General features: G+C 41.6%; 1 protein-coding gene and 1 long non-coding RNA gene across 9 annotated transcripts in view; one reads left to right on the top strand and one right to left on the bottom strand.

Moving 5' to 3' along the window:
- LOC145500235 (uncharacterized) overlaps nt 1-12,186 on the top strand; it is a 109,859-nt gene that overhangs the window by 35,831 nt on the left and 61,842 nt on the right. The gene's annotated exons all lie outside the window — the stretch shown is intronic.
- LOC145500077 (protocadherin Fat 4-like) overlaps nt 1-12,186 on the bottom strand; it is a 76,836-nt gene that overhangs the window by 27,149 nt on the left and 37,501 nt on the right. For all 8 annotated transcript variants that reach the window (XM_081479596.1, XM_081479614.1, XM_081479608.1 and 5 more), the window contains exons 2-4: nt 1,899-2,088; nt 1,153-1,326; nt 353-572 (exon numbers count right to left, since the gene is read on the bottom strand). In XM_081479596.1, coding sequence (XP_081335722.1) covers nt 353-572; nt 1,153-1,326; nt 1,899-2,088 — 584 coding nt within the window. The remainder of the gene's footprint in view (nt 1-352; nt 573-1,152; nt 1,327-1,898; nt 2,089-12,186) is intronic.

Raw genomic sequence — 12,186 nt, 5'->3', positions numbered from 1 at the left:
GATCGCATAAGAAGAAGTTATGTTTCTCGCGTGCGATTGGAAAACGGTTGTGGTTAAAGATTTCTTAAATTCGGTTTACTCGTCAGTGTATCGATAGTGAAAGGAGAAAAAAAAATCACCCTTGGTTTGAATGGGACAACAATTCCAGAGTATTATTGCGTGACGATCCAATAACATTTCAAATACAGTGGAGTTTGTTTGAGCCGGATGTGACAATACAGTATTCAGGATTGCATGACAACGTTAGTGACACGGCAAACGACGACGGGAATGTCTCGATCTTTTCTCCGGTTCGATCAGATTTCGACTCTCCTTCTAAAGAATGATCGATGTTTAGTTCCCTGATACTTACCCGAACCACAGGTGTTGGAGCAAGCACTCCATGCAGTCCACGAGGATGTCACGCAATCAACAGGACAACAACTGTGTGTGCACGAGCGAGTTTGCTTCTTCGCTGGACACGGAGAGCTGCAGTAAGGTACCGTGGCAATGTTACGTGTTTGATACTGAGTGCCCGCGCCGCACTTGCCATTGGTTGGTGTACAGGAGCTCCATGAACTCCAGGAACTCATCTGAGGAAAGAGATTGATTCATTTCGTCAATGCAGTGATTGAGATGACAATCGCGATATGGTACGAAAGTGAAGAAAATGGAACCAAAGTGCCTGGGGGGGAGGGGGGGGGACTCCCATATAAAAAGGACAGGGGTGCTCATCGTACATTTCAGGGGTCTAAATTGTGGTTTTGGTACCTCTAAGGGTGTTCAGTCCCAAAAGGTCCACAGCGGGAGCTTTTGCAGTAACGTTTAGGGTATTGAGCCGAAAAAACATATGACAGGATATAATGTGTTGTTTTTGAATTGACACCCATAAGGAAAGAAAAAGATTTACAGCCACGCCCACAAAACAGGATCTTGGTACCTCTTAGGGGTTCTTTACAAAATTTTCGGCGAGCACCCCCGCACTTTTTATACGAGAGTCCCCCCAGGCCTAAGTGCTTAGGTACCCCCCCCCCTTAGATGGTGTCCCATTAGTAATTCTGGTTCCAAAATAGTGTTTTGTGATTAAGACTCACTGTCGACTTAAGGGAATTAAATGAAAGAGACCTTCGATGATAAGTAACAGCCAAACATACTCAGAAGTATAAGAAGTACCTTGCATGGGATGGGAACAGGGGTGCATGGAGATGTCTGGGTCAATAAAGGACACCCCTTTCCACCACAGCTTGCATAAGATTTTATCTTACGAGATCTCGTCTTTATACCACTGTTGGCACTACACTTCCCAGGTGGAGCTACACAAGGACCATAAGCCGACCAACTGTAGACCTAAAGCAAAGGAAAAATTAGCCGGCAATCTGGTTAGCTTTGCTTTTGTTTCTTTGTTTGTTTTTTGACATAACCATCTTTTTAAGGATCGTCGTAAGACTTAAACAACGACAGAGCAGACATGTATCACATACAGTTACTGTGGTTGGCTTCCGTCTGTCTGGGGATCGGAGTAATTATGTGGCCTGTAACAAGTCCACAAGCATATGTAGCTAGCAGGAGGCATAGTAAAAACAGCATTGATTTTGTTCTTGCACCCGAATAGTAAAAAATATAGCATCTCTTTTTTCCGATTGTTTAGAGCACGCTATCGTTTCCTTAATTAAGCAGAGGATAAGATAAATGTGACTCGTGCCCGATAATTCACGTAAAGGGGGCAACGGGTAGTGTCTTCGGCATTTCGAAACGAGTTAGGGAATTTAAATTTACGCAATGCTGTCACAATATATACAGGAATTTTGTTCGGCACTCGCAAATTCCATTCTTTTGTGTAGTTCGGCGAATATATTTACCTGACAAGTCGCTGAGCACCAGCGAAGAAGTTGACTACATATGTGCATTGTTCTACTCACCTGGCAGTCTCTTGGACAGCAGGGTCCTTGACATGACTTGGTTTCCTTTAGTGTTGGACACGGAGTACCTTTGCATGAGGGGTGGGTTGTAATTGTCCGGCTGCGAGCTCGGTTGCCAGTTTTTCCACATGCCGCGTTACAACTTCCCCAAGATGACCAGGGCCTGACCACACAATTCACTGGGCAGCATCTGAATAAAAGCAAAGGTTCTAGTTTACTTTCCTCTTTACTTTTTGTTTTTTGCTACTTTTACGCGCAAGCAATGTACCTTAGACCAGTGCGCGCGAGTGGGTAAGGGTGAAAATGGGTGCGAGCGTATTGCGCGCGAGCATGCGCGCGGTACACGCGATGTGGCGATCACGAACACCGCGATCATCCACACAGATGCGAAATACGTTTGATCAATTTGGTTTACCAAGGATGTATCCATGCCAAACATCAGGGTCTAGACAACCAGACATAAACTCTCGCAGATCGCCATCCCCATCGCCAATACGTTCTCATTCACTCTCAGGAATGTCAGCAATGTCACTCGAGCAGCATGACGCAAGTCTGTTGCTTAGCAACGTGGACAGCGTTAATTGGCGCGTTGGGCACAAAAAATGTTTCACAGGGACATCTTTTCAACCTTTGCGCAAAACCATCGTTTTGTGCGCTCAATGTCGTGACTTATTCTTTAAATATATTTTCAGGTAAATACCGAACTTGATAGGCTGTCTGCGGACGTCTTGTAATCCCTTTCTCGCGGAAAAAAGGTAAATAGGAAGGAAATAACGCAGGTTACGAACTTGAGAGAATATCGGAAATCGAACGTGAGGTGATAACGTCCGAACCAAACAATTCAACTTCATGCAGTGAAAACCAGCGATACTTGGAATTTGTAACATTTGCCTTCGACATAAGTGAAAACACTAGCAGATTCATTCGCCACAGAATGAAATTAAGCTGGTCAGAAACCAGGGTAAGAACATGAAAACCTGACTTTTTTGTTAGCTTGTGACTGCTACCATACCTACTTTCTCTTTCAAAGACTATAGTTGTTGTATTGCTCCAAGAGTCTTTACGCGACACCTCGCTTGGGTTTTTAGCAGTTGTCTGTGAAAATGCCTACTTTGCTAGATTGCAAGCAAGCTCTCTTGGAGAAGGCAGTGGACAAGGTCTGACACGCGAGCTTTAACCATTGATGATAAGTTGTTATTTTTTGTGCCGGTGAGAAAGAGGAAAAGCGCAAACCAATTACAAGGCCACTGTCTTGCAAACGGTAGCAAACACGTGCGTATTTCTCTGTCCGTTTTCCCTGCGACATATGACGAAACCTTTTAATGTTGTTGACAACCAAAGCACAAACCGCCACGCGGGCATTGCAGCAAGAATGCATGAGACGATATAAATGTGTCTGTAAATGTTATATTGTGGCTGGGTTTGCTGAAAGTTTAATTGTAATTTGATACAGCTATGCACAGGAAATAAGATGACAAAAATAGAGGAATCGTTTTGCACATTGTTTGTGGAAACAATGTCACGTACGACCGACTTAATTCTCGTAAGTATATGGGCACTGATCTCGCAAATCAAAAACATGAAGACCGATTTCAATATGTGATGACTTCTGAGTCTTTTGTGATAACCCAAGTCGTATGTTTTTTGTTGTTGCGCAGAAGACATCTGAAACATTTTCAGTCTAACAGCTGCCGATCGTACCAGGTACCATAGGTCACTGTTGATATCTGTAGATCATTTGCAGCTTGGGGAACGTGAGCAGGCATGTCTAATGCGCGGTTGAAGCTGGGCGACCCCTGGTCCTTAAAGTGCCACTGAAACGAAATTTTCGTACTCTCTTTTATTAGCCCAATTTGTAGTTTCAAACGTGTTTAAAATAATGATGGACTTTATTTCTGTCAAATCCTAACGGAAAGTGCTTTTTTTAGCTGCTGAAATCGACTTTTTGGAGCAAAACTGTGTCCGGGCTCTGGAACCGAATTTAAGGACCTTGTGACGTCACTGGTTGTATTCACGCAAGAAGCGCTATAGATTCTCTCTTGTTTTCACTTGATTTATTCAAGTCTATTTTTCATATTGTCGATACCTGCTAGTTTTCTACCTTGTAATTTCTGTCCAGTCTTGACAGGAAATACATATCATGAACGTTGGAGGGCGCCAAAGAGTGTAGATTCACCAAAATAAATGCTACAGATTAGAACAGCTCAGTTACTTTTCGAACATCTTGATTACTCGATTGGAGATTTCGAAGACGAGTGTGGCAACTTTTATATCACGTCCTAAAGCCTAAACACGATATTTCGTCGTCTATTTTCAGCCTGGTTCTGAAATTTGGATTCTCACGTTTATCTAAGGTCTATTACACAAGGTTCGAATATATCCTCGGCAACTTTACTGCAGTAAAAGCCGTAAGCGCATCAGCCATCCGCACAATCACGAAGTTATTAACGGTCCACAAGCTTTGAGTCGAGTACTTCTTTGCACACAGAGGGCATCTTTTTGTGATACTAATAAGTGAGAGTTCTTGTGGTAGACAAAATGTATCTTTGAAAATTGTGATCCGCAGCAGGGTTTGCTTTATCGCCGCATACGTATCAGTGTAAACAAAGCGGGAATTTCGCTTCTCTTTTACACGTATCTCCCAATTGCAATATTTCACGGTCGATGGATTACTTTGAGTTCTTTAGCACATACTTATGTCTATGATCTTCATTTAATGGTATCCAAATTCAAAGCAATTCGTTAAAACGTCACTAGTTTACACTCCTTTCGAAGGTTTATTAAACAGAATTTGAACTAATTTGCATATATCACCTTTCGCCGTCGACATTGTCACGCTTTCTCTCGTTTCCTGAAAACATACCTGTAGGGTCATGGCAGCTTAGTTCACCTTTATAGTTTAAATTCGCTCCCTCACATAAAAGAAGAGGGTTTCTTAAATTGTTGCTGATTTGATAACTTGTAGGATGTAACAGATACAACTGGACTAAAGGTCACTGTAGCACAATCTCGTCCGCGGTGAAACTCGCAAAGCGTCCGGTTTCCTCGAAGCGAAGCGACTCGAAACTCGAAGCGTTGTTGCTGCGATTCGTGCAGCAGCAGTCCGGATAATAATTTCAAAAGCCGCTTTCTCTTGTTTTCATGTCTTTTTTACTTTATGAGTGTAGGTATTGTTTAATTGAGTGGTGGCCATTTCACCAAGAGTCCCGATCATTTTGCGATCTAAGAACTCCCACTCGTTTGCTTGCTTACATGAAATATCCTGCAAATATCCAATTAAATAGGCTGAAAAGCCCCAGGATCGACTCTCCACCTCTTCTGGTCTAACGCTAGCGTTATTATCTGCTTTACAGCTCTGAGATGTCTTTAAGATGTTTTTTGGGGGGCTTCCAACAGTATTCTCTTCGCCCATAATCACTCTAAATTTTCAGCGCGGCATGAGAGTAATACAACCAGTGACGTCACTAGGCTGTTTTGGCCGCGCCAAGATGGCCGCCAATTTTGGGCTTAACCAGCCAACTTCGAACGGCTGAAAAAGCAGTTTTCGCTTACCGTATGCGAAAAAAAAGTCCGCAGTGTTTCCAAGTAAGGTTGAAACTTTATTACTAAGCAAAAATCTCACATACGAAAATTTCGTTTCAGTGGCACTTTAAGTGAAATCTAAATCGGAAATGTGTGGTGTGACGATCAGGATGCGTTAAAAAAGATAACGTTTTACGGTTTTATTTTAATGATATTAACAATGATCTCGCACGTAGTTTCCTGTGTGGATGCCACGAAGTACAAAATCAATTTACCTCAATGTGTTTTTATTTTTGGTCGGAAACGCCCACGTTCAATACAATTAAAATTGTCAATCACATTTCCCACACAATACATCGTTTTACTAGAACAACAAGATCGCTATGCGTCTATTACAAACAACAACGAACTCGGTGATTTTAGGGTAGGTGGAACAAACTAAGCTCCCCACATTTCAACTTTGCCGAGTTCATTACAACTAAATTATTTGGAAGACAATTTTCGGAAAATAAAGGATTAAGTATAGGTCCGCTATCGTTAGTACAGCAATATGGCGGCCAAAAAAAAGGAAGAACGAAGAATAACAGATTTAGCTGCCTGTAGTATGCGTTTTCACTTCGGAATTCTTTCTAAAAAAATTGAAAAAAAGTATTTGTTCTGTAGCATATCAGTCATGTATATTGCATGAAGACGTCTACTTTGGCCTTTGGTTCGCGCCACAAAGATGATGTTACGGCGAATGGTCGTTAAATAACATTCTCGTATGGCAGAATTTTAGACAAATGTCATGCGTCGCGCCGTGTGTAATTACCAGATTTGCAAAATCTTCTCTTCTCCTGTTTCTTTTCTTTCTCTTCTTTGTTTTGCAAGGCTAAGGCCATGGTCAAAAGTCGAACTTCACATGCGCCGAACAGAACTTAAGTTCATGGTTCTTAAAAAAATCATCGGACACACAGAAAGAGCCATTAGTAGCGCGCTTCGCAAATTCTCGGATTTGCCATTCATCACTCTTACTTCAGCTAGGACAATTTTACATATTATCACGGACGGAGCACTTCGCAGAAACAAAAAAAAAAAGTCCTGCCAGTAATTAACGACACACCCCGGGCGATACACATGTCGAGACTGTGTGTTGGAGGAACAGCATTTTGATGACGTCACTTCGGAACGCTGTCCAGGATTAACTTTTAAGACAGACACATTGTCTTTAAATAAGAGGTACATATCATTAAGTGAAGTGGAGCAAAAAAAATGACCTGACAAACAAACGCTGCAATTAAAATATTATTATACTATAAAAAAAGAACTCTGAATTCAAAACAATCATTGTTACCACTTTTTTTGCGTGGTCGAGGGAGAGTGAGGTTGTTCAAAAGAGTTTGGAAGAGAGAGAGAGAGAGTTACAATACAAGTGAATTTGGAAACATTTAACATTTTGGTTATTTGACTTGACAAAATTTTGGTAACTATGATTGGCGTATAAGTTGATTAAAAGCCAATGATTTATAGCCAGCATCGACATTAGTAGAACATTAATATTGACATGACGTCTTAACTCACACTCCAGTGTCACAACTTATGGTTTCGCGGCTTGTTTGACCGGGGCACGCCGTTCCTCTACAACTTGGGTTCCGTGTAATTTTTATCGTGCGCGTCTTGTTTGATATCCCGCAACCACTGCACGGACTCCACGGGTTCTAGCTCCAAGCGCAATTTACAGGGCAACATTGTGTGTTGCAACTTTGAGTCGCCTTGAAAGGGTGGTTGCAAGAGCCTCCGCAGAGCGCAGGTACAGAAATCCCTCTTGTGCGGTGCTGCGTACCTCTGTCGCATGGTTTTGTACAGGTGCTCCAACTACTCCAAGGACCAGGCGTGCAGTCACGTTTACATCGCCTACGTCGTCGTCTTCGCCATGAATCAACCGAGGAGAGAAAACAAGTTGTAAAAAACAGAGCCACGAAGACAGCAGCGACCTTCATACTTGGGGTCCCGTGAATATCGCAAATGAAATTTCCGATGGAGTGACGTGTTTTGTAGTATAAAAACGTGTTATATAAGAGTCGACTCATTGTAACACTATCCACCAAACGGTTCGATGCACGCGTACGCGCGGGCAGAGGTTGACATTTAATTAGCAAGTAATTTCATCGCACGGCCGCCCGTGTAGGGTCGTATGATTGAATTCATATATTTAACCTCGCACATGTTATTAACGAGCTTTGCTGTGTCCATCGTTTCTAGATTTTCCATTGGACTACTTTTTTTTTAAGTAAGTGGGATTTTGGTAGAGCGGGAAACCGCAGGAGTGGCTCGTAACCTGGGTGATGGAGAGAGCAAAAAGTACATAACGATACGTCAAGAGGCGCTTAACTTTGTCCAAAGTGACAGTTGGTGATGGAAATGCCAAAATAAGTGCACTACAGTGACCTCTTGAAGCCTGTAGTTGTATTTCAGAGCTAAATTACTATCGCGTAAAAATCAGTCATCAATCAATTATAATATTTCACTCCTGAGACTATACTGGACGACATCTGTTTAAAAAATATAATTCTGCAAATGATGATATGAAAACAGTCATAACAAAGTCAATTCTAGAAGAAAAAGTGCTTTAATATTTCAAAAAAACACAAAAGTGAATGTTGAAGTTGGGAAACTAAACATGAATTTTGAAAATTTTGCTAACCATTTTTCCCAAAACCAGATGTCCTTTTCATTTTCCAATTTCGTAATTAATATTGTTCCCCAGCTTGTTCTCAGTAAAATTTAAACACGTCAAAATCCTGTTTTCAACCAGATATATGGAAACTACGGAAGTTTTCTGAACTATTTTGTTATGTTGTGTAATATTATTTTTAGCACTGAAATAAAATATACGATATAAATGATTATACACGTTAAAGGTCATCACTTAATACTAATAGCTGGTATGATCGATTAAGTACAGGTATAGACACATTTGCTTCATACCGGCGGATTACGGATCGAGGAACTGTTGTGGCTCCGAAACACGTGGCGATCACAAAACAACGTGAACATAAAATCAAATACAGGAAGTCTAAAAAAGAGCTCTTGATTTCTTTACAACAATTTTACCATACTGTTTATTGGAATTGCACCAATATGTTGATGTCATTGAGAAAACTTGTAAAATACCTCACGTTTTTAAAACTGTACGTGTGTTAGGAAACATTCTAATCTAGACCCCTGCGAAGTGTCAAATCTGAAACACGCTTGCGGTTAAGTCCAAGAGGGCTTGGTCATGCAATTTTACATAATTTCAGTTCTGATTAAATGGTCATACAGTTCTCTGAAATATCACAATAGTTGTTTAACCTGTTGAAAAGTTAAAAGAAACTCAGAAAAGCCAAGAAGTGACGCAGAAAGGCAAACTTGGGGAGGATTAAAATGGATTGGGTTAGGGCAAACTTGAAAAACGTCGTGCCGACATTTTTCAAGTGTGTCAAGTTGTATGAAAGTGCAATTTGTTATGCTCAGAAAATCATCCTTGTTTCCTTTGTGATCGTGATTTTTTACCCATGAAAGAATATTGCTCTGCTAATCTGAGGTTTAGAGCCCATAACTAAGGGAAAAAAAAAAACAATTAACTGAATTAGCTTGACCTAGCCGCCTCTTTAAGGTCGTCTTTTCCTGCACAACATCCACATGGTCCAAGGTACATTCACGAACAATGGAGCGTTCTAGTCAGGCGTTCTGGTTGGATATTAGTGCACAACATAACCTTCCGTTAGCAGCTAGCGTCATCTTAAGATTTAGTTGAGCAGTAATCAAAAGACGTTAGTTTTAGATTCGTAGCTTTTTGGTATTAGAACTGGTGTTGTTTGTGGGCGATTTTACCCTTTCCTTAAACGCTTCATCCGATTTCGTTTCCATAACATGGAAACTTGTTCATCTACACATAGTTAATAAAGGAAAGTGGTTATGAAACTTGGCAAAGTTCTTTGTTGTATGTTGTTGTTGCTATTTATTTATTTTGGGGGGGGGCTATTTTGGGGGTTGACCCTCCACGAAACCTGGCAAGAAACAAAAGGTGGTTATGTGCCCTCAGACAACTAATCAACAGAAGAAGCATTGCGATTATGTGATTCATTCATGGTCTATGACCACGCATAAAACCGCAAAAGATGTGCAGGGTCAAAGGACCTTCCAACATAACCTTAGCTTGTTTGTTTGCTTCTTTGGTGTTTAACCATTTCCCTCTATTAACTATGATCTATGTGAGAAATACAATCATGAATGGCGTTGCTATGGTACTGTCCCCAATAATGAAGAATGATTTAGACGGGTCTTCTCGAACTCGTTATTGTAAAATTGTCGAGTTGCTATTTGTCGACACTTTTCCAATGCGTCCGCCATTGAAAAAGATTGACAACATATATTTTTAAAATCGCTTATAACTACATAAGCCGTTTTAGATTTTTGTATTTTTAGCACGTGTTATGCTTTTTATAGATCTTTGTTTTAGTTTGTTAGCTTCTTTTTATGTGAAGCGCTTTCGAATATTTCATAGTATTAGCGCTAAATAAATGTATAATTATTATTATTTATTACTATTTTCCGTTACAATTTGTAAGCCAATTACTACAGTGACCACCAAAATCAGTTTGCATAACAGAAGACTTACATAACCAGTCAAACAGTCAACCTATAACGTAATTCTCGGCTTGCTTTCCAAAAAAAAAAAAACAACAACTGCCTTTGATTGACATCTGTCAAGTATTTGCTTGAAGCATAAATCAACAGAACTTTGATGGATTTCAAGTAAAATACCATTATTAATGTACTATTATGATGGCTAAGAGTGAAAAGGCAGCTGCTCCTAGCAGGCTTATTAGAAACCACAATGTGTCGCTCTTGCTCTGTATGCTGCTAAACAACTCACTCTCAATGCGAAGCGCTGCACTCCCTAAAGCTTGATTTCAACAAGCGCTTCAATCACGGAATATTGCTTGTCACGACAATAGGAAACGAAACCTTGTTTGTTTTCGTGATAACATAAAAAGTAGGTCTTGACAATCAGCTGTTAATTAACTGGTAATAATAGAAACAGGCAAGCTTGTTTTCCATTGATAACAAGCAATTTCGATTTCTATTCCTAGATACCCACTCTGAATCACGCAATTCTAAATTAGAACAAACGGCCATACATTATCAGATCAATGGAACTTTCACGAAAAACCGTTCGTGCAAAGTTCGAAGTTCCATCTCTAACCTGTAGATAAACGTTCAAGCAAGGAGAAGTTCTCGCTTTTTTTTTTATATTGGACATATAATCCAGCTGTTACTGCGGCGTCTCCCCTTTTGAGGGCATGGCATGACAGCCGCAGTCCTTTTGGTCCTGTCAGAACACAGCTCCAGTGGAAGGGGTCGTGTCAAATGGTTCTTCCCTGCTTGTAGTCTAACAGCCCTCGGGATGCCATCACACCCTAAGACTAATTGCTCGTTCGCAGTGCTTTGCCTCCACTTGCCTCTGTCCTTATTTTCGTCTCCAATTTCTACACCGCATGGCGATCATTTCTACTGGGGCCGTTTTCGTAGACCGAGCAAGCCTTTGTCCAACGTCTAAACATCTTTGCATTTCTGCAGCCAGGCATTTGCATCGTCGTCTAAGCTGCGGACCCTCCTCGTCATGTGGCTGAATTTTCGGCACTCGATTTGGTTGCGTGTACAAATCGAGTCAGGTATGAGTGAGTACTGGCACAGCCTCTTCAACACTCTCAACATCCCATGTGACTTCTTTCAGCTCATCAAGGTTCAGCTTAGCATTCTCATCGCTCTTTTGACGCCATGCGCGTGGAAAGGCATTCCAGCAAAGTGCTCTGTTTAGACGACTAAATTGCCGAGAAATTTGCTGACAGGCAAGGAAACTCGTCCCGCTTTTTAACTTGAAGGATCCGTAAAGACATCTCCAAAAAAGATACTGTCGTTGTCTAAATCTATTTTTCTGAGCCTAGTAGGTACCTTTTCCGCTGAGGTCATATCGATACCTGCTGTTGTAAGTCCACACACCAACACGAAATACACGCCAGTGGTTCTGTTTAAGTCTGTGGAACTCATCTACCACATTGTCGACGGCGAACTTGAAAAACTCCCCCTCCATATTAGATCCTACCAGTGTTTCTGCGATTCCGGTGGTGGTTATCTCTTCCAGCCACGCACTGGGATCCAACAGATACTTCGGCGCAGGTTACCAGAATTCGTCTTCATGTTTGACGAGTCCTCGACGGCTCCTCCGGTCCGCTGGGTTCTCTCTAGAGGGCACGCGTCACTAAGCCGTACTCTGAATCTTACCACCGCTTGCTGTTACGCAGAAAAAGCTTCACTTCAACCTCGCTACACAATTTGGTGCGACGGTACTTTCTAACTGGCAGTGAACTTTACCTACCGAGTGACCTTTCAGCGCCACGTTTAACGTTTTGGGCTAGGCTTTCTGGCCCTGTGGCTGGCGACCAACTCCCGGATGAAATGGCAAGGCCCTGTTTGGCCAATCTTGCTTTGGCTGCATGCAATCCCACTCCAGGAGGTTGCGTTACAGCTCTAACAGCTGTAAATGCTGCCATTCCAGGGCATCGTTAGTCACACGAAGGACTGTGCTGATGGTTGGTCACTGCCAGTGGACTGGTGGTCTGACGAATGGGATTTTTTCAGGTATGTTTACTCACATTGACTTCACCGTTTGTCAAAATTAGGAGGCAGCTGCTAATATCGGCCGACTCCTAGGTTAAAGGTGTCCCGATATGACAGCTTT

Source organism: Orbicella franksi, chromosome 1 (assembly GCF_964199315.1).
Source record: "Orbicella franksi chromosome 1, jaOrbFran1.1, whole genome shotgun sequence".
NCBI lineage: Eukaryota > Metazoa > Cnidaria > Anthozoa > Scleractinia > Merulinidae > Orbicella > Orbicella franksi.
This window is presented reverse-complemented; position numbering and strand designations above follow the sequence as displayed.